Below are 26838 nucleotides of genomic sequence, written 5' to 3'. Positions count from 1 at the left end.
AGAGGCACAGATGACAGAGGACACAAACCAGAGGGCCTCTGCCATGGAAGCCAGCAGGGCTGGAAAGAGGAAGCCTTCCAAACCCCCAGGGAACACATGATCAGAGCAAGAGAACTATTTCTGCGTTCCGGGGGCGTGAAAAGGGGGATTTCCAGAGAGCCAGATTCTCTGGAAGACCTTTGTGTTACCACGAAAGAGGCTGTATTTCTTGAGAATTCTCAGAGGATTAAGATTATGGAAGTGAGAATAGTCAGGCATTTAGAGATGCGTGTATTTATGATGCAAAGGCTTACGAATTTCCAGAACATCAGATCTACTCATGTTTAAATAAAATTGCAGAAGCTTACTATTTATATTTATCACATTTCCCTTGAGTCATCGGCACATTTTAGGAGTCAGGATAGATCGCTGTTGATACACATCTGCTTAGTAACTATTAATTGTCAGACACTAAATCAGAAGTGCTGGTAGAGAGTTGAATAAGCTAGAGATAATTCCCACCCTCAGCTAGTTTCCAATTTAAATAGAGGGTTTAAGAAAGGAGAGTAGGGGTGGAGGCACTGGAAGCTACGCTATTCTTTCCACTTTGCTTTGATACTGTATAGCTTTTGCTATAACTTAAAAATGTAGTTCACAATTAATGCAAAATGTTAATGATAGGGAAAACCGTATGTAAGGGTTTTGGTATATGGGAACCGTTTACTAGCTGCGTGCTCTATAACTACTCTAATGAAAAAAAAATGCAGTTCATAAAGATGAGGTGTCCTGCTTCCATTGCATACGGAATAGGAATTAAGTTTTCATTGCCCATGGAATTAGGAAAGAGGGAAGATGAATGAGGCATGTGTGGCCTGTCATTTCATGACTTACACTTCACCCTGAAGATGTTCTCAGGTTCTAGAGTGATGGAGATGATTTTAATGTGTCGTACATTCAGCATGACCCCAGAAACTATTCATGACTGCAGGTCCAAACTCACATGGGAGTAAGTAGGAGGGTGGGAACCAAGCTATTTAATGGGAGGTAACACCTGTAGAACACTAGCACGTATTGGAAAAATCTGAGGCAATGCACAGACTTGTCTACTTTGTCTAATCAGTTGTATTTTGTGGTTTTCCAGACGTAAGCTTTAGAATTGTTCTTAGTGAGGTTGAAAACTAATTGCTCTTCTTCTAGACACTTTCTATGCATATGTTCTACAGATTCGGCTGCCTTTGTAGTCACCTATCGGGCATTACTGACTGTCTAGAATATGTTTCAGATACCTAATACTCTGTGTGAGCATCACTTTGAGTTAACAGTCCTTACTTCCAACTTAAGGGCCTTTTTTCCTGGGACTGTCAAATTAACATTAGAAAGGCTGTTCCTTCCAGTCGTTTCCTGACATCATCAGCAGAACGCAGAGCCCAAAGCCTTTAGAGGAATCAGTTCTAAAACTATCTCACAGAAAACAGTTAAACTGGCTTTTCCTCCACTGAGCCCTACTTTACATGGCCTGAAGAATGAAATTCTGGAAGAAAAAAAAAAATCACTTTGTTTCTGTCCGTGTCCTCATCTAAGCCTCCCTATGATGTGCTCCAATTTTTTAACACCAAAATCTAGAAAACAAAGCGCTTTATTTATCCATACCCATCTACCATCTTTAATTTGAATTTATTTAAGTTGCCTACAAACCTAGCAGTATTGGTAAGTGTCCTCTTTTTTAAATAGAAAACTTCTCATTTACTTGGATTTCCCTTTAAGTGAAAAGTAAGTGCATTTGTCTTAATCTTATGTAGCTATTAAGAACTTTCACCACATTTTATTTCAGAACTCAGAGTAGATGGTACGTCCAGAGGAGATGCAAAATTGTTTATTTTAAATCCCACATTTTTTTCAATAATTGAGGTGCTATTCCCAGAGATCTCTAGAGGACTGACCAAATCCACATACAAGAAGGAACCTCTGTTTCTCTGTCTTTCGTAAGACTTTGTGGCCAACGAGTTCAGCTCTAATACTCGTTTTTTAAAAATAGTTCTTGTGGTTTTTGTCATTGTTACCAATGGTGGCTATTGCCATTCCAAGAAGAGCTTAGCATATTACTGGCGTGGTTAAAAGTTTTTGTGTGCCTATATGATATTCACTGCCAAATTCACTGCCAGTATTTACACTGCCAAATAAATTGTTTTTATTGCACTATTTAGTTAACGCATATTTCAGTGCCTTTGTGACTTCTCTTTTGCCACACGTTTCAACACAGTCACTCTACCAGTGTAGTGAGATTCTGGTCTCTACTGCTTGAAAAAAGGGTTAAGTCTTTTAGATACAGGATAGACCATCTCTCCACTAGGGTGTTCATTGGACACCATTTCTGAATGTTTTACTGAATCAACTAGTTGTTCATCCGTATTCACTCAGATAACCATGTATGTTTTCACAGCATGTATGTGTTTTAATTTGGTCTCTTGGCTTTTGATTCTTTCCGATCAAACACTCCTAGCCTCAGCTGTAAACCCAAGTTGTCCCTGAATTTGTTAACGGACCCAGGTACAGAGCAATCTCGACTTAAAAGAAACCAACTTACAACTTAAGCAGCTAAACTGGATAATCAAATTATTTACACAGTAAGAGGCAGCCTCCTTGATCACGACCTGAGGGCAGTGGGAGAGCGCACAATCTGGCAGGGACCCAGACATTCTTGGCAATGGTTGCCACTTTCCATTATCCAACTCCTAGCACTTGCCCTGCCAGCTCATTGCAGGTGGGAATTGGAATGCATTTCCTAGTCCCTCTCTCTGGCCATAATGAAAAAGGAAAGCCTAAATAAAACACATGCATAACTGCTCCATGCCAGTGCAGATGGCCCAACTCTAATATTACCTCCTAATGCAACTGTTAATGTGAGAGCTACAGGTGTTTTCATTTGGAAAAAAAAACATCATGTCCGCCAGGATCTGCTCAGCCAGTTTGCAATCAAAATGTAATAAACTGGAGTCTCCCAGCAATGGTTCATGAACCATTTTTTTTCCCTGCTTGCCTTCCTGGAAAATTGCTCTGTTTAGTGAGTTTTAGATTTTTATTTGTTGAATATCTTCTTGGGAGGACACACATAAATCCACTGAGCTTCATTCTCTTCTTTAATCCTCCCTATTCATGCCTGATTATCTACTAAAAAATTATATATTCAGGAAGATACAATAATTCTTCTAGAAGACTGAAGGACCATTTGGTACTGAGTGAGTCTGAGTATAAAAGGTAAAGTTTCATTTTCAAAGATGAAAGTCAGAGATGCTTCACCTCCTTAATTTTTCCTTAGAGAGCCGTCGTAAGTGTCCTTACTCCAAGTCCACTAGGAAAGGTTCACATAGTTTGCACTACTCTTAAGAAATTGAGAGTCCTGGCATCTTAGACCGAAAGTGGTTTACTCCTCCTGCCCTTAAAACACAAAAGAGAGACAACATTTAGAGAACTTTGGGCAGTTTCCCACTAGTTACTGTGGATGAAAGGACAATTTTTTCGTATAATCAGAGCCACCCTGGAAGAATTCATTTTTAAATGGATAAACCAACTAGTATTTAAGAATCTGGATCATTCTGGAGAATTTCTTGGGGGAAAGTAGCAATGTTGGGGATGGGAAAGACAATGCATGACATATGCCCTGGTGCCAGACTTTGGGGAACCATGTGTTGGGAACTAGAGCATCATTGCCAACTCTTCACACTGCCTCTACTTTCTGAACAGAGTTAGATTATAGAAAAACAATTCAAGAACCATTTGTTGCACAGCCACCACATTGAAAACAATGTTCCGGGCAGTATTCTGAGAGAGAGAGAGAAAGCCCTAGAACACTGTCCTTTTGTCTGGAAGGGATAGTCTCTGCCTGTGTCCATTTGTTTCTTCCTCTGTCCATACCCCTAATGATAATATACAGAATAGACATTCTCCTTCTGGAGATCCCAGGTTCAAAGGCTCACTGCCATCTAGAAACCAAAGTCAGATCCAAGTCAGGATTCTCTTAGTCTGTTGGATTAAGTCTTTTTCCCCAGGCTGGTAAATGAGAACATATATAATGCACACCTAGAGGCCCATATTTGCTATCTTCTACATCCTTAGCAAAAAAAAAGGGGGAGTTATCTAAAAGATGGATTGTTATATTGTCTATTATAATGTTCATTTATTACACTGCCCAGAAAATATGTAAGGGATATTTTCCCTAGTAAATCCTTATTCACTTGTTTTTCCATTGGTTCGTTTACTGAGTAGCATTCACTAAAGTAGCCATTATACAGTAGAAACAGCATGGACTTTGGAATCGAAAATTTTGATATTTGAGTCCAGACTTCTTGGTTCTTTCCGCTAATTTTGTAGCTTGAGCTTAGAGGTCACTTCATCTCCCTATGGGCCCAGTTCCTTATCTGGAAAACAGAGATAATTTAAAAAACCAACTACGCTGGATCTGCGTGATAATGTAAGGCATCCAGAACACTAAAATATTAACCCCCATTCCTGCTGTTGTTGAAATTTGGCTACAATATTAGCAAGGTATCTATCATTTGTACTTAAAATTAACAAAGACTTAGAGCTGGAGGAGCACTAAGCAAATGCCTTTCGTTGTTTTGTTAAACGTTAAAGAAAGCAAACTACTAACTCTGCGTTCCAAACTTTCTGTGTTCACAGGAATTGCATGGTTGAGGACCACAATTGCTACCCTGGGAAGACTGGGGATAACCATGGCCTTTGAAATTGTTTATTTGGTAAATTCAGAATTGTATCCAACAACATTACGGTAATTCCAACATATACAACATGGTTTCTCATAAGTAACTCTGCAGCCAAATATTTTAGGTTGACTTAAAGACTATGAGAGAACTTCCTTTGCTCAGCGATATTTCAGCCTGAGCTGAATTAAGCCAGTAAAGAAGATACGCTTTGCCTTACAGCTGCTCTTTGCATTGCTGTCTCACATTGCATTTTGTGCTGTCTTAACATGCAGCCAAAGTTTTATGGAAAAGCAGTAGATTTGGAAGCAGGAAAGCCTGGCTGGGGCTCTTGTCCAGCTGGTGGGTTAAATCTGTGCTCCTCAGCATCGCCTGGTTCAAGGCTGTAGGCTCCTCTGTTCTGACCACTTTCCGCATCTTGCAGCTCTGAACAGCTGATTATTGAAGGACAAAATGAACAAGTGTGCATGGCGTAGTAAATCAGCCTCCTTTGATGGGGACACATGCATGGGCACACATCTGGCTATCAAGCGAGGGTGCCGAGGTGGCCTGCAAAGCGGGCAGGCTGAGCTGCTGACGGCCGAATGCCTCCCCACCAACACTGAGGTTTCCTCGGCCTCCCCGCCGTGATGCAGCCTTGAGCCAGATGTGGAAATGGTACAGAAAGGAGACGGTGAACTTAGAGTAGGAGAGAGTGGTCGCTTTCAAAGTCAAAAAATACAGACATGGAAAATATATGTGTATTTTTTTTTTAGTCTTTTAATTTTCTTACATCTATCTAAACAATTTTTATTAATTTCTGTTTTTTGTTCCTTTACAGAAACTTTGGCGTCTCACTCTGTTCAGGTTTGTGTGATTTTGGGGGCATCATAGCCCCATTTCTGCTCTTTCGGCTAGCAGCAGTTTGGCTAGAACTACCACTCATCATCTTTGGTAAGAACCCACTTTATCTGCCATTCTTAAATGCTTTTGTCAACATTCCTTGTCTTAATAAAACTCCGTATTGCTTATTAGGTTTTGCATTAACGATATCCATTTAATCTATCACAACTGCTTCAGTTTAGAGGAGCCAATCTCATTACAATAAAATTTGAAACCCTGCATTAGTTTAAATTGCTTATATTAAATATTGTGATGAATACTGTCTAATTTAGTCTTCTTTGTGTAGGTTCTGAGACAAAATCAAATTCTATGGAACTCTTTTATGGTGTTGGGAAATAGAACCAATACAGTTTTCAGGGAAACAAATTAGTTAGAAACTAATGTAAAAACTGACTGTATATATTGAATGCCATGAGGACGTACTTCCCAGCAAATGCAAAAATCCTTCTGACAGTGCTCAGGACAGTAAGTGAGCATCTGACCATTTGACGGCAGTGAATTCAATAAAAGATCATTTCAAGTTATTTAACGGGGTTGGATAATAAAGCCCAGTGTTAATTCCATGGCCAGCTTGAAAAGAAAAGAGAGTGCCATTGTCCGGCAAACGGAGACTGGTCTAGGGCATACAGTAGCCTGATTATTCCGGACGACAGCCTGGCTCATAGCGGGGTGCCGGGTGGATCAGGGGCTGGCCTGGTAAAACAGTCCCTCGGTCCACAGAGTATCTAGGGAGAGACTCCATTTTCAAAATCTGTTATAATAGAGTGTGGTAAATGCTAACATGCTGAAAGTGGAGGGTGCTGTGAGAGGCCATCATGGGACGTCTAACCTAGCCGGGTCACGGGGAAGGCCACGGAGGAGCGGACTAATGTCTAATCCAGGCTGACCTCGGAAAACAAATGGGAATGATCTAGAGAGAGGTGTGGGTGCTATTCCAGGAGTGGGAAGGCTGAAAGAGAGGAGAAGAAGGTCTCGTCGCACACTTGGGAGGTTAAGGAGGGAGCACGGTATGTGAGGTGGAGTCTGAAGAGAGATGAAGCTGAAGAGGAAGGCAGGGATGATTGGGAAGGGTCTTTTGGAACATGAAAAGAGTTTACTCATTTTCTAATCAGCAATGGAAACCTTCAGAAGACGTTAAGCTGGGGGTGACAGTCAGATTTGCATTTTAGAAATATGAACCTGACAGTGGGTATGCACATGAATCAGAGAGGACAATGCTGGAAGTGAGACAACTAAAGGAGTTTTATCATAATCCAGGTGAGAGCTCATAATGGCTCAGTCTAAGAAAGTAAGATTGTGGGAATGGAGAGGAGTGGACAGATTCAAGAAGCACATCAGCATTAAAATTGGTGAGACTGGAAGATTGACTGGACATGAGACAAAGGGAGCAGTGACATGTGAAGCCCAGGTTCCCGGCTGGGGAAACTGTGGGTGACGACATGGCCATGACTTTACTGAACACCAGAGAAGCAGGTTCGCAGGAGACGGTGGAGGGATTCTGCTTTGGCTGTGTGCAGGTCAGCGTGCCTGTGAGAAATCCAAGGAGGAACATTGAGAAGCCAGTGGACCTTGATGGAGAGGAGCTCAGAAGGGCTGTCTGGCCTAAAGATAAAGATTTGGGTGCCTTCCAGTATAGATAACCATTGAAACTCGGAGTGACCAGGGTTCCCCTAGAAAAGTGGGGGAAAGAGGAGGGCCTAGGACAAAGCCCTGGGGGCTGATGAAGTTTCAGACACACACAGAAGGAGCTGAGCCAACCAAGAAGACAAGAAAGAAAACCAGCTGAGGCTGGGCCAAGGAAACAGTAGAAGTGGAGCATGTTCACCAGTGGCAAGGGTGCTGAAAGCAAGCCCAAGAAGGGCTAAACAGCAGTGCCATTGGCCCTGGTGGCAGGTGGTCATTGGTGACCCGACTAGAGCAGGACCAGGGAAAACATTGGGCAGAACCCATGTTAGAGCAGGTGCAGGTGGGATATGCCTCACAGCAGCTTTCTGGAGCTGGCTCGAACCAACTCGCCAGGGCTGGCTGTTAAATGCTCAAGAATTCAGGGATCCATTTATTAAAAGCAGAAACGGTAAATACTCAAAACTAGTCACTTCCTAATTAGTTTACTACATTTTACTGGCGTCTCTGTTCATGACGGTGTGTATGCTTGTTGTATTGTTACGGTAGCAATACTGCATAATGGGGTGATACAGGACATCTCTTCCCAGTTCTTCATGCGGTGGTATCATGCTGGTAGCTTGAAACCATCCATGGTGGGGGTAGTTGCACCATGGAAATTGGCAAACGTTGTAAAACCAGGGCTTTATTTTCCAGAAAGCCAGCTGTTTAACATTGAACAACTGGAGAGGATGGTGTTTTAATAAGTTTGGCTTTAAAGGACAGAAAAAAAGGAGGACGTTAACTGAAGGATAATGTGAGGTTGAGGGAAGGTGCTTTAAAGATAGGAGATTCTGGTATGTTTGGATGTTCCCACAATAGGTTGACGATATTGGGGAGAGGGGATTAATCCCTATAGTGAGGATCCCAGAAGGACAGGCATATGAGGCATCATCTTTGTGCACAAATAGGGACAGGTCTTCCAGTGTAATGTGATATAAGCAGGAAAAGAAGGGTGATGTGCAGGTAAGTTACAGTGTTGGTAAAAGGCAGTTGAGGGGCTCTTTGCTGGTGGTTTCCATTTTCCCTGTATGCAGGGAGATCTCCTTGGAGTGTTTGTTGGAAGAGTGAATGAATGAATGAATGAATACCAAGAGTATGGAGTGATAATACCGCACAGGGTTTGAGGAAGGTGGAGAATACTAGAAATCATGGCAAAGGAAAATGGAGAACTGATCAGGGTAACCAAAAGACTGCTGGGCAGTTGTTGACTGTTAGTTCAGGGCAGCAAGCATAGCAGCCTCCAGAAATAGCAGGGTGGGATGAGAGAGCCAGCACTGCGTGTCTCTGATGCAGTAATGCTTTTCCCGTTTCCTAGGAATCCTGGCATCTATCTGCGGTGGCCTCGTTATGCTTTTGCCCGAAACCAGGGGTATCGCCTTGCCAGAGACAGTGGATGATGTAGAAAAGCTTGGCAGGTATTGTACAAAATTAAACACCTCCTAAAGGAAAATGGCATTTCACACCACAAGGGAAAATAGGGTATCCATGGGAAAAACTAATATTAAATCCCCATCTCACATCCTAAATGAAAAATTCAAAGTTAAAAATGTTGATGTAAAAAATAGATACGTAAAAGAAGATGCTTATTTTCTTAGATTTGGTTGTGGAGACAGAAGCATTTCTAAGTAAGGCTTTAAAACTCAGAAGCAATCTGAAGGAAAAGGTTTTTTGATTTGGCAAAGTGGAAGTAACTTAAATATATATTAATAGGGAATGGATTAAAAAATGATAATATATTCACAATATGTATTACTATACAGAAATTGAAATTGAGGTCTATTTGTGTATATATAATGACATGGAATGATTTTCAAGATTTATTATAAAGTGGAAAGTCACTGAATAATTGAATAATAGAGTATTTATTTAAAAATAAAACTAATAATAATTCCTCTGTGTAGCTGAATAAAAAGGTAGGTGATATATCATAGATAGATAGATAGATAGTTAGATAGATAGATAGATATACGTCAATCAAACTTTAAGTAACCTCATAGCAGTTTTTTCTTCACTGGATAAATAGTGAAGGAGATTAGGAAGAGGGTAGAATCTGACATTTTAAAAGTACCCCTGTGATAGATGGTTTCATGTTATTTAATTTAATACAATGATTTTCTGCAATAGAAATTGTTATCCTCACTTTTTTTTATACACTAGAAAATTGATGCTCGGAAAGGTTCCACAGCTTTGAAATCCAAGGACTAGTATTGATACTTTACAGTGTACAAGTCTGATTCCTTTTGTGTAGTCTTATGATTTTATCCTTTTTGATTATGAAATGCTTATTTTTCTTTTTTTTAAACTTTTTATTTTGAAATACTTTCAAACTTATAGGACAGTTACAAAAATAATATAGTTTTCTGTGAACTCTAATATACTCTTTTCCTTTAAATACCTTGATCCACACATTTTAAAATTTTGCCATACTTACCATATCATTCTATCTATCTATCTATCTATCTGACCATCTATTAAATCCATTCCTGAGCACTTAAGTATAGGTTGTATATACATCATGCTCCTTGAATACTTAATACTGTCATGTACATTTCCTACAAACATATTCACTTACGTAACCACCTTAAGTGCAGTTTATCAAGTTCAAGAAGTTTAATATTGATATAAAGGTTATAGTCCCTATTCCAATTTCTTCTTATGTCCCAATGATGTCCTTTTGAGCCTTTTCTCCTCCTTTGTTAGAACTCATCCAGGATCACATATTGCATTTAAGTGTCATTAGCTCTTTTCTTGCTCTCTTTTTTTTCAAATTGTTAGGAACATATATACAACATAGACTTCCCATCTCAGCCATTCCAATCATACTTTTCAGTGGGATTAGTCACATTCACAAATAGCAGTATCCTCGCCACTTTCTACTACTAAAACTTCCCCACTTCCCCAAACAGAAACCCTATACCCATTTGCATTAACTCCCTATTGCCCCTGCCCCCCACCTCTGGCAACCTGTACTCTAATGTCTATCTCTATGAGCTTGCCTATTCTCCAATATTTTCTTTGTAGTTACCATGGGGCTTAAATTTAAAATCCTAAATCTATAACAATCTTGTTTGCTTTGATACCAACTTAACTTCAATAGTATACACAAACTATGTTCCTTTACCCCTCCGTCCCCCCATCTGTATGTAATTTGTGTCACAGATAACGTGTTTATACACTGAGTCCAAAACCACTGATTTAGCATTAAATTGTATACATTTGCCTTTTAGATCCTACAGGAAGTAGAAAGTGGAGTTACCAACCAAAAATATAATAGTGCTGGATTTGTATTCATCCATGTCATTACCCTTACTAGATATCATTATTCTTTGTGCAGCTTTGATTCATAGTCTCTTGTTTTTCCTTTCAATGTGCAGAACTCTCTTTAGCATCTCTTGTAGGACCAGTCTATTGGTGACAATTTGATTATAATGTGTCACAGTGTGGGCCTATTTGGGTTTGGAGTTCATTGCGTGTCTCGGATATGTATAATTAAGTCTTTCATTAAATTTGGGAAGTTTTCAGCCATTATTTCTTAGAGTATTCTCTCTGTCCCATTCTCTCTTCTCCTTCTGGGGCACTCACAGTGCATGTATTGGTATACTTGATGGTGTCCCACAGGTTCCTCAGGCTCTGTTCACTTTTCTTCATTCTTTCTTCTTTCTAGACTGGATGATTTCAATTGTTTTCAAGTTCACTGATACTTTTCTTCTGCCAGCTCTAGGGAATTTTGAATTTCTGTCACTGAGTCTTCAGCTCTGTTTGGTTTCTTTTCATAATTTCCACCTTTCTATTTATATTCTCTTTGTGTTCATCTTTCATTTTCTGATTTCCTTTAGTTCTTTGTCCATGTTTTCCTTTAGTGCTTTGAGCATAGCTAGGACCATTTTTTAATGTATTTGTCTGGTATGTCCCAGATCTGGTCCCCCTTATTAATGGTTTCTAATGCTTTAATCTTCTCCTTTGCCTGAGCCATTGATTGCTGTTTCTTTGTATGTTTCATGAACCTTTGTTGAAAGCTGGACATTTGGATAGTTCAATGTGTTATCACTGGAATTTAGACTTTGTGGCATCTGTTCCCTAAGCTTGTATCCTGCTAGTGTTATAACAGAGCTTTCCTTGAATGCCAGGAGAAAGGAGGGAAGGAAGGAAGGAAGGAAGGAGAGAAGGAAGGAAAGGAGGGAGGGAGGGAAAGAGGGAAAGAGAGAGAGAGAGAACAAACTTTTCCTAGTCTTTTCAGATGGACCTTTGCAACTGCTTTCCTTCAGAGCTTATCCTACAATGAGTTTAAAGAAGGGCTTGAGGTCAAAGCATGGGGGCCTCCCGATCCTTTCTGCACGTGCATTTTCTCTTGAGCATGCAAGTGTCCCTAGGAACTTCCCCTTTGTTTACATAGATAAGAATGTCCCCCTTCCCTAAGAAACAGTATCCTCACAGTCCCGGGTACTGCACTGTATGTCCTACAGCCAACAATCCCTTGCACCAGGAAGCTGCAACTTGACTGCCATCCCACAGCATTCTGTAGGAGAACTCTGTGATCTGCCTTCCACACAGAAGGCAAGTTCTGAGACAGCAAGCCTGTGACAGCTGTCACCATTCTGTCCCTCAGGTCACCACCAGAGAGTGGCCAGCCAGGGCACCACAAGATCCTCCCACTTTTAAGTCAACTTTTTCTTGATTGGGTACTCACCCTGTTACTGCAATCCTTCAACTGTCTTCTGGAGCTTTGAGAAAGATGTTTCTGCCTGTTCTTGCTGGTTGTTCTGTGGGGGATTGGAGCGTTGAAGCTTCTCACTCTGCCGTCTCAATCAGGCAATATGATGAAATGTTTTCCAACAGTGAGTGTCTCCCTGGAATGATTGTATATTTCTCTCTTTAGGTCCTTTTTTAATCAGGTACTGTGTCTCCCCAGGGTCTCAAGTGTATTTTTCCAGACTTTCAAAACTTTACGAGGTGTAGCTAACTTACACAGTTATTTCCTTGTGTTCCATTTGTCCTGTTTCTTGATGCTGTTTTTGAAAGATACCATTGATTAGTCATCCCCCTGAATATTCTTTAAAAAAGGCCTATGGGTGTGCTCAGAATAATGTCACTGAATCATATCCCACTGGTTGGCTACTGACAGGATTGGTCTATTCAAGGAGAGGGAGGATTTGCCCAGTGAGGTAAACCGGATCCATTTCTTACCCTGGTTTGGGAGTAAAGTGATCCTAGCTTATACCTCACTCAAGTTCTACCCCCAGTTCAGCCTACAACAATGCCACCTGACATTTGGTGGAGGAGGGGAGATTCTCTTTAAGACACCACCATTTTGTAAACTAGAACCAAGTTAAGTGGAATTCTCTTTTCATCTGTGTGAAGTAGGGTCTTGCTTCATCCACAGAGGAGAAACAGTTTGCTAATTGTGTCATCACAGACAAATGTTTGGTTTGCAACAGAGTATGAGGGCAGGGCCAGGGGTCTGTGGGGAGGGGGGCATCCAATCCTTTCACCCCAATCTCATCAACGCCAGAAGACAAGGAGGCAGAAGACGAATGTTCAATGAGGCTGAAGCAGAGGAAATCAGTGAGAAAGGAAGTGGAGTTATCTTAAAATAAGATAGCCAGACTTTAAGAGCAATTTCTCAAGCCCTAATGCATCAGTTTCAGGGCAGGAATACCCTGGAGAATATCCCCGCCAGGATTACCAGATGAAAAATGAGTGCTTCCTGCTGGTGACAAAAGCCTGTACATATGTCCTTGGAGCTCGGAGGCCTCCAACCTTCAGTGGTGCAAATTGTTTCTGTTATTAGGTGCTGCCCTAGAACCTTAATGCACTTTATGCCAATAATCTCACAAGAGGAATTATATTCTTCCTTTTGATTCCACTCCATTTACTGCTGCCTGTTTAAGAGAATAATACACTCATTCTTGATTCCCAAACCAGTCAAGGGTCAGATTTTCCAATTCATCAGGGAAAAATGGAAGAAGAAGGAGATATTTGAAATCAGGATTTCTACTAACTCAGTTGTATAAAAAATAATATTCAACCAATGTATAAATACAAAAAAAATTACACTAGCAAAAATTCAAGTTATACAAATTCTGTCTAATTTTTTCAGTTTGAAAGTTTCCATAATAAAATGTTTGGTAAATTAATTAATTATACCTGGTCCCTACCCATGGAAAAAAAAATCCAGGAAAAGCATGACTTAGTTCTACAAATTAAGCACTTTAATTACTTTCCTTAATTATTAACTCTGGAAAAAAATACCAAAAGCAGTAACTGTCCCTTTAACACAACACTGAATTATGAAATCAGTTCTGCTACCTTTTGGTCAAATCAGCAGTTCTATTTCCAAACCATCCGTAGAAATTTATAAAGACTTTATATGCTCTAATGCTAATTAACACCTACCTGTGGTATGAAAGCAGGTCAGAAGTGAGCCTGAGAACTTAAATATTTGTATCCTCTTCTGTTACCTTTGAGTTGAGTTTCTCTGAGAAGTTATGCATGAGTGTATTTGATCAAAACCAACTATGATACTGAGTAATAAAAAGAATTTCTTCCAACTAGTTGCATAATCTTTGTTAAGAACTTTCTCTTTTCTCCTTGTTTTGTTAGCCCACATTCCTGTAAATGTGGCAGGAAAAAGAAAAGCCAAGTTTCAAGCTCTCATCTTTGAGACCCCTGCCAAAAACAGAGGGAAGGAGCTCAATGATCTGTTACTCCTTGCAAAGATGTGTGTGCCAATTCTAGCTGCATTATTCTGTGCAGTTGCAAAGGTTTTTAATACTATTCAAAGACACTCAAACTAACCCCAGAGTATTTTTGTATAACGTTGGATGAATTAGGACTTGAAGTGCTGTTGGAGTTCCTGAGAACACGTAAGATGTGGTCAGTTTTGGAAAGAACCTCTTAGGTGTGCAGTTCTTCCTAAGCAAAGAGAATTTTTCTTCTATTGAGCAGAAATCCATGATCTGGGGGGTCAAAGAGAGATGAGAGAAGCCTCCTACCTAGTTCTCAGGACAGCTTCCATAGGCGGTGCAAATGAAGAATTTGGGAAAGGCGTACAGGAATTTGTCCATCAAATCTGGTCAAAGGACTAGTTACTAAATGTCCTGAAGATTCCACAGAGGATGAGGATTCTGGAACCCTGCTAATGAAGAGACTGAATCTAAGAACCTTGGAGCCCCATGGCTCCAGAGCCTTTGCTTTCTCTTCTGCCTTGATTTCTGTAGGTTTTTGTAGCCTGGAGAGGTCCATCATCCTCCTTTTACACTTTCTCTGTAGCATCTGGGGCAATAGGCATGGTTTAGGCATTGTGCCGTAAACAAAAACAATTTTGCTGTACCGTTTGAGGATTAGGCAATATCATTTGTAAAATCAGGTTTTAGTCCTGAGATGAGGATTCAGGATATTTGTGGTCATCCTTTAGTGGATACTTTGAGCCACATATTCAGTTCTTTACTGAACAAAACCTATGGAAAATGATTTCATGGGTCTTAGGATTTTAAAAGTAAAGGGATATTTATCTTATATTTGTGAGTTCTGTTCTATGATGGTGTCCTGGGTCAAGGTAAAAACTATGGACCCTTCTCATTGAGTTTTTGTACTCCTAGCTTGTCTGGGGAAGACACTTACATTTTAATTTAAAAGAGATGTCAAGTAGATCCATGCTTAAAATAATGAGCAGCAGCCTAGGTGACTATAGATACTAACGAGAGATTTGATCTTTCTTTTTTTGCTACTGAGAATTTCAAAATGTGGAACTTAAAAACAAGTATGGTCTTTTCCCAGGGTTTTGCTTTGTACGTTATATTTGTTACTTTTTCAGGTACAGTATATATCCTATGCAGAATTTTTTAGTGAATTCTTTTGTGGGGGCAAGCAAAAAAATGGGCACCAAAGGGAAATCTTTTTGCCAACAAGGAAGAAAATTTCTATGTAAAGAACATGAGACAATGTGAACCACATGCATGCTCATTATAAAATAAAGCTTTTTAATCCTGGAAGCACATCAGAATTGAGTATAAATGTTTTATTTTTCAATGAAATAAACACTGCTTTTTGAGGATTTAATGCTGAATTCACTTTTATTCACAGACAGTTGCCTTTTCGCTTTCTTTACATTTCTCTTCACTTTAAGATGACTGTTGGCTCCCTGATACCATCACCTTTGAATTGTATTTTGAGTTGAGATTTTGGTTCCAGTAACAATAAACATGTTTAATTGTCAAGAAAAATAAAAACTCATCCTCTCATTTCCTTTTGAATATGTTTCCCATTAAAACACTATTCCCATATGACAGTATGTGCTGTGTACTGTTTTAAAACCAATTGGCAATTGAAAATAAGTGGCCAACCATCAGTATTTATTTGTTGTTCCTTTACAGGCTTTCGGCACCATTGCTAGACTCCAATCTCACCTACCGTGCATCCAGACTATGAGTCTGGTCTTGTTTCCCACCTCCATTGCCCAGTTCGCGTCACGATATGCAGCTCTACACTCAACATCTCCCATGCTGGCTTAAGTTAAGTCATCGGTAACAAATTGCATTCCCAAGAATAGAGCTACTTGTCATGACTCCCATACATGTTGTAGCTTTGGAAACTTTCATCCCAGGGCCCTAAAAAGATATCAAAGAGGTGTCAAGCAGTCTTAAGCTGACAAGGTAGATATCCTGGGTGACTTACTAGAACTTCACAGTTCTCTTTTCTGTGATCTGATCAGCTGCTTAGTCCTTTATGCAATTATGCCTTATGAAAAAAAGCTAAATTTACTAAAAATATATTAGAATTGCACTATTTAAAATTGGTGGTGTAGAGGATGAACAAAGAATGCGTAGACATTGAAGAGCTAAAAACAAATCAACTCAAGTCAAGGTAAGTATAGAGTTTACAGAGTTTATTTTTGACAGACGTCACAGCCGTATTGCCTTATCGTTACAGAATCTAGCAATGCATGGACGGGAAAAAATTTATCCACAATAATACCAAAAAAATGTTGAGGTTTGGCAGTAGATGGTAGCCAAGTACAGTGTCCTAGTTTGATTATTGTCAATTATTTCTGAACATCCTAAATTCCCTACCCATGTTCCAGTCTCTAGATAAGTTGATGGTTCACTGTGTCACCCATCCAATTAATTATTTTTCATTACTCCTTCAATCCAAGTAACAAACCTTGAAACACGAACGTAAACACCAGGCTTATTGGGTCGAGCACAGCCAAGACCCCAAGAAGTGACTCCTTGTAAAATGTATTTGTCCATCTCAAAGCAAACCAGAGGTCCTCCACTGTCACCCTACATAGAGGGGAGAGAAAAGGGCACATGACAATTAAACCACCATCTTTTTATTACGGGGTGTCATCCTTTTATTCTCCAAATGCGCATTTTCCCAGCATTTGGCCATTACTTTCTAGGCACAGAGTAACTTATTAACATCACATTGGAGCAGCTACTGGGCTAAAGTACTTAACACAGTATGTCAACAGAATCACATCATGTTGGTTTTCCTTGGCAAAAAAAATCTTTTGTGAATACTGTACTCATCACTTTGTTTCTTGGGGTTTCATTCTCTTAGGCAGGGCTAACCCCAAGTACAACTGGATACCAGGCGCATTGGATCTTGTCTTTTCCCCTCTTCCACCTTCCCTAATGGAAACGTCGTCACTTGAGACCCTTCTACCAGCAGACTCCAAAGAGGCACGTGGGCTATGGGAGTGACAAAAACCTCACTGCTTTGCTACTGATACGGAACTCAAGGTCCACAGAACCGCCTTAGATTTTCTGAATCAAGTTTTCTGGGGCAAACCTAAAGGGTCTCTGGACAGCATGTAGACTGCGACCCCCAGCAGATGGCTCCTTCTTGAATTTGCTGGTTTGGGACTGAAGAATCTACAGGGCTGGCACTCGGTGAGCTTTGGTGTGTTTAGTCTTTTCTTACCTGGCAACTATCAGTGCCTCCAGACAACTGCCCAGCACAAAGCTCGGTCGATCTGACCCTTCCGTTCAAATACTCGAGACGATTGCACACTTTATTTTCAATCACAGGGAGCTGGGCTTCCTTGAGAAAGCCGGCTCCAGAGGTGCCTGGGTTGAAAAAGACCAAAGAAATGTTACTGGAGCCAAAACATGTTCACAAGGAAACTTCCAGAAAACACATCAGCACTGTTAGATCTGTTGTTTGTCCATGAGGTTGGATAAAACAAGTCAGTTCCTAAGACTACTGGAACGTGTTTTGATTTGGTTTTGTTTATCTTTTGACCCCGGAAAGTATAAGTATTATATAAGATTTTATGTTTCCACAGACCTGGAGTGAACAACCTGGACTACATGGTATTTGCTTTTTTTTTTTTTTTTGGTTTGGTTTTTGGATTTTGTGGTGCACTTTTTTTGTCGTTGTTTTCCTTTTAAAACTATAAACAAATAACTCCCTAATATGTTAAGAAAGTTTTTGAAATATGACTGCTATTTTTATATATTCTCTTTCAGACTTTTTATCTTTTACTCCCTATCTCAAATTGCAAGATTTCACGTCCTGATACATTTCACTTAACATTATATCACAAGGATTTTTCATAATGCTACGATCTACAAAATCAATATTTTTGAGGCTACATAACATCCATACAGTAGATGTATAACCACTTATATTTAAAGAAAAACAGCTGGCATTTAACCAGAATTCACCTTTTCAGGCACAAGCTCCTTATGTGGTGTGTTTAATTTCATGCTCATAACAGTCGTGTGAAGTAGGCACTTTTATCTTTCCTTTTCACATTTAAGGAAACAAGTTCAGAAAGGTTAGATAACTGGTCTAAGATCACCCAGCCTGAAAGTTGCAGACCTGGGATTTGAACCTGGGTCTGTGGCATCATTGACCAAGTTCATCAGCAGAATCATTGCCTCCTATTGTGACTTCCAAAGTTCCACATCTTTGTTCATGTGGTTTATTCGTATTCCTTAATATTTTCCTAAGCCTAAGTTCCCAGAAGTTATCTAGACATATTTATGTCTCCCAGTAACATTGCCAAAATATTTTCTAGAAGGGTATGACAATGTAAAATGTCACTGGAAAAAATCCCACACCCTTATAAATATTTAGTTTTTTTTTTTTTTTTTTTTTACTGTTTGCTAAAAAATTGGTGGATATAGTCCTAATTTATTTTCTAATTTACACTTCCCTGCTAATTAGGACAAGTGAACATTCTCTCCTCTGTCCTTGTTTTACTACTTGTATTTCTTCGTTTGTGAATAGCTGCCCTTTTTACTTGGGCAAATTGAATTAGAACACTTGCTAAATCACCAGAGGAAACGCTGTTTTCCATATGATCATATGGTATGTTGGATCACATATATCCAGTTTTCCAATTTTGCAAGCCCAACTTTCACCAGAGTTTTGCAAAAAAGAAAAAAGTACTTTGTTTTGTTAACATCAAATAGCCAATGAGATCAGGTACTATCTCTTTTCCAAAGACTTTGAATAAATGCAGATAATAATTATCTTGGCTTCAGAAAACTTAAAAGCAGTTGGGAGTTTACGTGAGCATATAAGAGGACCGCCCGTTTGGAAAGAAGAGGCTTGTAGTGTGGTCCTCCAAAGCACAACTCAGACCCCACTGGCCCTTGGAGGACAGTGCTGGCCACAGAAGCATCGGCTTAGGCTGGGTCAGTACTTGAACTGGGGAGCTGTGTGGAAGAAGAAGCCTTCTCATATGGGTGTGCGGAAAATTCATTCATCCAAGCGTCACTGCTATTTTATCTGATTTCTGAGTAAGAGAAACATTCTGATACTAGTGACTAATCAACCACTGTTTTAAGGGAAGCTGGTGTGGTTTGTGAGGTGATGCTGCCGTCTTGTGTCCGAAGTAGAGCATTTCTGAGGGCAGAGAAGGGGTTGCTGAGGGTGACCCCGGAAAACCCTAAGGGACAATGGAAAGGGGAGCGGGACAAGTCCAGTGGCGAACCCCAGGAAGATCCCTGAAAACGCCCAGTGATCACTGATAAAGTTCAACAGGGACACACCCTGCGTGTGGAAATCAAAGGCAGGGAAAATGTGGGGAGACATAAAAGGGAAAATGAGAATACTGACCTCTATACCAGCTTGAAACTCTCATGTACCCAAGGAAAGACTATGTTCTTTAACGCAGTCTTGTGGGGGCAGACTTATTATAGGTGGGACGTTTGGATCAGGTTGTTTCCATGAAGATGTGACCCACCCAGCTGTGGGTGAGACCTTTGATTAGATTATTTCCACAGAGATGTGACCCCATCCATTCAGGAAGCGTCTTAATTAGATCACCAGAGTCCTTAAGAGAGCTGAGAGCCCATACAGACCAGACGCTTGGAGATGCAGACAAAAAGACGTTTGGAGATGCTAAGCTAAACGATGAAGCCCAGAGCTTGTCCCGGAGAAGCTAAGAGAGGACCCCCAGATGCTTAGAGAGAAATACCCTGGGAGAACAAGCACGGATGCACGGGAGCTGAGAGAGAGAATCTAAGAGAGACAGAAGCCCAGAGACATTTTGGAGAAAGCCATTCTGAAACCAGAACCCGGGAGCAAAGGGTTCTTTGTGCCTTCCCAGCTGACAGAGGTGTTCCAGGCAACACCAGCCCTTCTTCAGTGAAGGTGTCCTCTTGTTGATGCCTTAGTTTGGGTACTTCTATGGCCTAAGAACTATAAATTCGTAACCTAATAAATCCCCTTTATAAAAGCCAATCCGTTTCCAGTATTTTCCATAACAGCAGCTTTAGCAAACTGGAACAGCCTGCCACCAGGAGGCTGAAAACACTGATCTATCTAATGTCTTCAAAATGTAGACATTGGTGCTGGGGATTGAACACATACTCAAGTCCTAACCCTGTGCCTGTTGGCATGAACCCATCTGTAAATAGGACCTCTGACGATGTTATCCTTAGTTAAGTGGAGGACCCATTTGTGCATAGGATGTTCAAAGAGCATCTTTAGATGAGGCCAAACTGAATCAGGGTGGGCCTAAGTCCTTATGCGGCAGAGGAAATTGGGATACACTCAGGCAGACAAAGCCACAGGAGGAGAGCAAGGAGACAGATCAGCACGTGGTGGAGGCAGAGGCAGGCCAAGGAACCCAGGGATCGCGGCGAGCCAGCACCAGAATACTACAGACTCTGAGAGAAAGCACCACTGGACAACACCTTGATGGGGAACTTCTAACCTCCAATACCCTGAGACAATAAATTCCTGTTGTTTAAGCCACCCAGTGTGTGATACGTGTCAGAGCCAGAAGACAAAGACATTTGGTATAAAGGCCTGGGTTATGTTCTATGACTCTTCCTGATCCAAGTAATATTCTGAGAATGATTTTCTCAGCAGACCCACAGGTGAGACCAGGAGAAACAGGTAGATTCCGGGGCAGGATTGTGTGTTTGGACAGGCCCTGGTGGGGGAAGTGTAGAAGAAACACCATCTCCAAAGCAATGGACACCCATATGCATGATCTTAACCCTCACGGCAACCTCACACAGTGACACTATTATTATCCCTGTTTAACAGATGAGGAAACTGAGGCTCAGGGAAATTAAAAAACTTGCCAAATTTCATATCAAAGGTGGTAGAGTCAAAACTCAAACCCAGACTGATATGGATTTTAATGCCTGTGCTTTAATCAACTGAGATACTGTAGGGATCATTGGCTGGGGTTTGGGCTGCTGCCAGTCATTTGACCCTACACCCCATCAATCTGTTTAGGTATTTACCCTTCCCCCATTCTTGGTGGGAGTGGGTCTCGCCCCCAACTCTAGGGGCAGAAAAGACATGATTCAATCAGAGCATCTAATCCAGAGATTAGAAATGAGTTGGTTCAACCCACTAATAACTTCCCTCTTCTGCTTAATCCAATTTGAGTTGAATTTCCCATACCTTGCAAGAAAGCATCACATCAGATGCACCTATACTGCATATCATTAATCAGAGTTCATTTATTTAGTGCTGACTGTGTACTAGGGGCTGCATGCACATTTTCTCACTCCCCCCACCCACCCCCATAACAGCCCTTCAGCCCTTTTTTTCAGCCAAGGAAATGGGTTCGACAAGGTTTTGTGACTTTTCTAAGTATGCCTACACCTAGTAAGTGGTAGAGACAGGTCTGTCGGAATCCATAGACCAGCCATGTAGTTTCTGCAAGGCCAGCCCCCATCACTCACTACTTACCTTCTCTAAAACCCGGAGTTCTCTTTGCAAATAGAAATAATTTCTAACCTGTTGGAGTTGGTGGCATTTCAATTTTAAAAGATTCCAAATGGAGGAACCAGCCTGGCACATCCATAGGTGAGCTGCATTGGAATGAATTCAGTGCTGCCAATTAATCCCCTCTGCTTCACCTCGGTGCTCACAGGACCCAGGCGGGCAGAGAGGGGAGATTTGGAAAATCCAAGAGAGGAGATTTTAAAAAGAATAAGGAAAGAACAGAGAGAGGAAAGCCAAGTTTGGAATTATCTAGACCATTGGGCTTTAGCCTTTTTTCTAAGCCAGAAAACCTGGCTCCAGCTGAAAGCTTATGCAGATGGCTTAATGGATAAACATAATTTGAAAACACTGATTTTACAGAGGAAAAGTGAGATGCCGAATGAGTACAGAGAGGTAAAGTGGCTTGTCCTGGCTTCCCAGCTGGTGGCAGGACCAGAACTATTTTCTGGGTCCCCCAGCTCTGATTCTGGTGATCTCACCAACACTTCTGAGGACAGAGAGGCCAATGCTGAAAAATTGTCCTGGTTCCGTTGGCCACAAGGCCAGGTCTGACAGATACCGTTTTTACAGGGGCATGCTGTCCAGAGAAGGACTTCCCAAACATAGGACAGGAGTTGATAGTGCATCCTGCCTAGATCTCACCCCCTCGCCCTGCACCCCATCGATCAACACCAAACGCCAGCCTAGAACTGGGGAGACTGGGTATTTACCCTTCCCCCAGATACCAATATCCCTAACGGCCTCTCCAATGCACATCATGCATGGGTATTTGGGAAGACTCATCTTGCTATCATTTTTGTTGTTTTGCACCATGTTGGGGAACCCAATATGGCTAGCTTCAAACAAAAAACAATTTAACACCTAATTTGTGGGCTTGTGTCAAAACCCTACTGACCTGGAAAAAACAACATTAAACTCTAATTATGATCTAAGAGACTTAAAGATATGCTTCTTTCCCCTTCCCTGTGCCTGGATGATGGATTTTGGAGACACAGGGAGGTGCCCGGACAGACTCAAAAGGGAGGTTGATCTTGGCACCCATTCATTGATACGAATTTTTACAGCTTTCTCAGAAATGCTCATTTTCTCATGTAGGCTGTAGGTAAAAACCGATCATTATGTAGGTCATTATGTAAATCAAGGCATCTCACCTTGGGTTTCACCCCAGCCCGTAATATAACACTCTGTTCGGTCAGCAACGACGTAATTTGCAGTTGGCAGACAAGCTGGGATGACTTTGTCAGTGATGATGGCAGGGCTGGAAGGAAAACATCAAAAGTTACCTGCAGCTGCCCTGCTGGAAACTTCTACCTCCCACTCACCCGTGAATCATCCGCAATGAGACGCCACCTGCCTGGAGACCCCAGAATTCTCCCAGTTGGCATCCCTTTGCTTCCCCGACACAGAGCAATGTAGAAAATAACTTTTCGTCTTCATATTTGCCTAGAGGATTTTACAAACTAAACTAATGTGACGTTTCATTTAAAAGGCATTGGTTGTGTACAAGAAACTGCTGGCGGTGACCGCCTCGGGACGTATGGATAACAAAAATTCACTTTTCATGTATATCCTGTGCACTATTGGAATTGTATACCAAGTCCATGTTTTGTTGTTGAGATGAACTGGTGCTTAATTTCTAGCTCTAATCAGAGCTAGAATATGGACTAATAGCTACTACTGGACCCCGCATTGAGCCTAGGTATTTCTGTTTTGTCTTTCCCAGTGGTCGATTAAATGATAGCTACCAGGAAATAACTAAAATTCTTCCCACCGCCAACTTTTTTTAATTTTTAATTTTTTTAATGTTTTTTATTTTTAATTAACTTCATCAAAAAACTTAAAAAAAATTTCAAATAAAACAAAGCAAAGGAATAAGAAAAACAAATATCCAAAAATAACTACATTGCTTCCAATATGCTTTCCCCTGCCATCTTGCCTTGCATTCTGTTTCACAAGCCCACTGAAATTGAGTGAGAAAAAGGTTTCCAAACCCATCTCAGGCTGTTGCTCATCTCTGTTTTTTTTTCTCAGAGAACTCTTGTCCCTACTTTAGAAGAAATGAGGGCAGGTAAAATTTTTAAACCAAAAAATTTTTCATTTCATAAAACCCTGATGAACTTTGGATATGAGAGGGCTTAAACTTTCCTAAACATGGATCTGTGAATTTAATAAATTAACCCCACGGATATACTCCTTCAGTACAAGGATTTTTTTTTCCTTTTTCTTTCTCTGTTTTGTAACAGCCTTGGCTCATGTTCCAGGTATAACTAGCAAAGCCCTGTTCTAAAGCAGGAGCCTCATTTAGTTCAGTGTAGATGTTTCCTCTATGTCATTTGAGACAGGGCCTTTTACATGAGTGTTTTTTCTTTTTGCATGTGTTACGTGTTTGTTGCATTAAATAAAGAGGAATGTCCATATTAATTTATATTAATTTAAGGGAAAAAATATCATCAGTCAGTAAGTGACACTTCTCGCCAAAATGCTATCCTGACCATAGAAAATGTATTGAATGACCATGTGCAAGTTACTCCATCTTTTGGCTCCTCGGTTGGTACATCGCATCTGTAAATGTTGCAACATCGTGGCTGTAAGAATCTGATAAAATACTGGAAAACAAATGAAAGGGAATTGGACATAAATGCCATGCATGAGCAAGATGGTATTATCTTTGAAGAACTTTTACATGCCTTAGAGTTCCAGGGGATCTCAAGCACTAGAACTATCATTTTTAGATGTGGTTCTATTTTAGTGAGTTCAAGGGGAAAACAGATGGGAGATGAGCGATGCCTTATTCTGATCAACAACCGTCATTGTCACCAACTCTGAGACTCCAGAATAGACCAGCTCTCCCTGCCGTCTCCCCAGCAAGGTCACTCAGAGGCTTCCCCTCTTGGAACACTAAATGCCTTAGACTTTTGGGGTGTAGGAGATGTAGGGTGGGTTCTCTCAACCACAAACTGTGTCATCCTTTCAGAGAACACTTCTAGAACCCAAAGTTCACCAAATTCCTTGTCCAAGCCTCACCTTGCTCATCCTCTAGGACCCAGAGGAAGGAAGAGCTTGTACCTGGATGTTATCTGGGAAGTGAGGTGGGGAAGGGGATTGAGGAACATAAGGGGAATCAGCTCCCTTTTTAGACTAAGCCAAGATGGTCCTTTCGTTCCTTTCTAGAATGTCAAAACGTCCCAGGAAGTCAGCCGTCAGTCTGCTGCCCAGAAAAGCCGCCATTTTTCTGGTCATAAAAATGTTTGCTGAACCATCATGAAAGAGCTTTAGGGGTAAAAATGCACCTGGTGTTTCAACTCACTCTTTTTACACAGGAGGGAACTGAGTCCCAGTGATTTTTTCAAGGTCCTGGGTAGTAGGCAGCTCAACTGGAACTGGAATCCAGGTTTTCTGACCTACATCCAGCACTCCTGCCTCAAACCCGACCTCCCCTTCATCTTATCTACTGCGCCTTCCTGCTTGTTACCTGTGTCTGCTGTGGCTGATAAAACCGTCAGCTTAGGGGGCAAACCATGGGTGAACCAGTACCTTTTTAGCTTCAGCAAGGCCATATCTGCTTGTGAGGGCTCCAAGAACAGCTTGGAAACTTCTATGTTCTGAATATTTGGTTCAGCAAGGTCTTCTCTGTGTGCACCCAGAATCACCTTGTACGATGATGGCCTTGAGGACCTAGAAAGGACAGTAGAGTTAAGAGGAAGATGTGGCCCTGCCCCTTCAGCGGCACCCCTTCTGTGCCACAAGCAGAATGTTTTCTCCTCCTGACACTGCCACCCCATGGCCTATGTGCAGGAAGCAACAAAATGCACGGTTTGAACATGTTTTTGGTCTTGGTTTGCATTGTGATGGGTGTGGATCCATTGTAAAGACGATCTCTTGAAGACGTTACTTCAGTCCAGGTATGGCCCGACTGAATTGGTTGGGCTTTAGTCTGGGTTACTGGAGTCCTTTACAAACAGAGTGGAAGTCAGACAGAGAGAGAAGCCAGGAGAGGCCGCCATATGCACCACTGGCAGAGGATCCAAGGACCAAGGATCACCAGCAGCCAGCCCCAGAGCACCAGTCTTCTGGGAGAACGTTCTCACTCTGCTTTTGGACTTACAACCAAGCAAGAAGGCGACCAAGACAGAAATGAGCCCAAGAACAGGACCACTCAGGGAGCTGTCAGGTGGCCTGAAGTCTACCCAGGCTGACAAACTCACCTGAACTGGGCCTTTCTCCTCCAGCTTCCTTCTAGAAGCACCTGCCCTGGTAATTCTGCCTTGGGCTTCTCACCCCCATTCACTCCTCCTGAGTCCCATCGCTGCTTCCTAATTCTGGTCCTCATCAACATCAGCCTGGAGCCTCACTGGCTTCCCTAGCTTTGGTTTTTCCTCCCACCTGCAGTAACAATTAGCATTCTGCTCCCAGTGTGCAGTTTCCAAAACACGTTCGCATCTATCGTCTCACTATCTCTGGTCTCCCTACCTCCACTCTCCCCCACACCCCCTCCTCTGCTAGAGAAATATTTCTAAAATATAAATAGGATTTTAACACTCCCTTTCTTCATACCTTCAATGACTTAGAATAAAATGTATAAGAATAAAATCTAAACTTGGTATCGCTCGCTTGTAAAGGCATCTCTCCTGCCCCTCCCTGACCCTGCAGGCCCTGACTCCACTCCCCAACCATCCCCACCTTATCCACCCCCGGGGTCTTCACAGATGCCAAGGACTTTATGACTTCCATGCCCTGTGCCTGGAAAATTCTTATCCCAGGTCTCAGACAAATGCCTCCTTCTCAGGGAGGCCCTTCCAGCTCTTTTATACCCCCAATATTCCCTATCCATTACTCTGGTTTTTTTTCTTTTTTTTTTTGTTTCCATTTGCAGCACTTAATTATCTTATTAATCTATTTAGGATCTCTCACCAGTAGCTTAACTCCTTGAAGGCAGGGTCTTTGAGTCCCTGCTGCATCTCCTATAATAGCACTTGGTGCTCATTAAATACTTATTAAATGAATAAACAGATTTCTTGTTTTATGGCCCACTGCTCCCCTTCTTTGATCCTATGCTCTAGACGAAAAAGCCTACCCACCATTTTTTTATACCTTCCCACTGTCCCCTAAACGTGGATCAACTCTCTATCTGCTCCACATGTTCATTATGTCCAAAAGCCGCCATCTTTCAAGGCCCAGGCCTAGCGCAATCTCCATGAAATGTTCTCTCAGCCTGCACCCAACTCCCAAGGCTCGTTGTCCATCTCTCCTTTTACTCTGAGTGACAGTTATCTATATAGAAGACTGCATTTTTCTCACTAGATTACAAAACTGCCTTCCTCCCACCAGATTATAAGTGTCTTGACTACAGGGGTTACTCAGTATTTCAAGGGGAGAGGGAGCAAGGGGA

The 26838-nt window shown here is 41.4% G+C and overlaps 2 protein-coding genes across 4 annotated transcripts in view; one reads left to right on the top strand and one right to left on the bottom strand.

Moving 5' to 3' along the window:
* SLC22A3 (solute carrier family 22 member 3) overlaps nt 1-17597 on the top strand; it is a 123988-nt gene extending 106391 nt beyond the window's left edge. Inside the window, exons 8-11 of one of the 3 annotated variants that reach the window (XM_037817641.1) lie at nt 4657-4765; nt 5518-5630; nt 8560-8659; nt 15617-17597. In XM_037817641.1, the coding sequence (XP_037673569.1) occupies nt 4657-4765; nt 5518-5630; nt 8560-8659; nt 15617-15671 (377 nt within the window). In that variant the 3' untranslated portion in view covers nt 15672-17597. Of the gene's footprint in view, nt 1-4656; nt 4766-5517; nt 5631-8559; nt 8660-13844; nt 15431-15616 lie in introns of those variants that run through there. The other 2 variants (XM_037817640.1, XR_005214108.1) reach the window with 2 other exon arrangements.
* LOC119519920 (plasminogen-like) overlaps nt 16112-26838 on the bottom strand; it is a 14705-nt gene continuing 3978 nt past the window's right edge. Inside the window, exons 2-5 of the mRNA XM_037817666.1 lie at nt 24984-25234; nt 22601-22707; nt 17169-17314; nt 16112-16525 (exon numbers count right to left, since the gene is read on the bottom strand). Coding sequence (XP_037673594.1) covers nt 16364-16525; nt 17169-17314; nt 22601-22707; nt 24984-25234 — 666 coding nt within the window. The 3' untranslated portion in view covers nt 16112-16363. The remainder of the gene's footprint in view (nt 16526-17168; nt 17315-22600; nt 22708-24983; nt 25235-26838) is intronic.

The sequence above is a fragment of the Choloepus didactylus genome, chromosome 24, assembly GCF_015220235.1.
Source record: "Choloepus didactylus isolate mChoDid1 chromosome 24, mChoDid1.pri, whole genome shotgun sequence".
In the NCBI taxonomy this organism is placed as follows: Eukaryota; Metazoa; Chordata; class Mammalia; order Pilosa; family Megalonychidae; genus Choloepus; species Choloepus didactylus.
The sequence above is the reverse complement of the archived record's forward strand: the minus strand, read 5'-3'. Positions and strand labels throughout refer to the sequence as shown.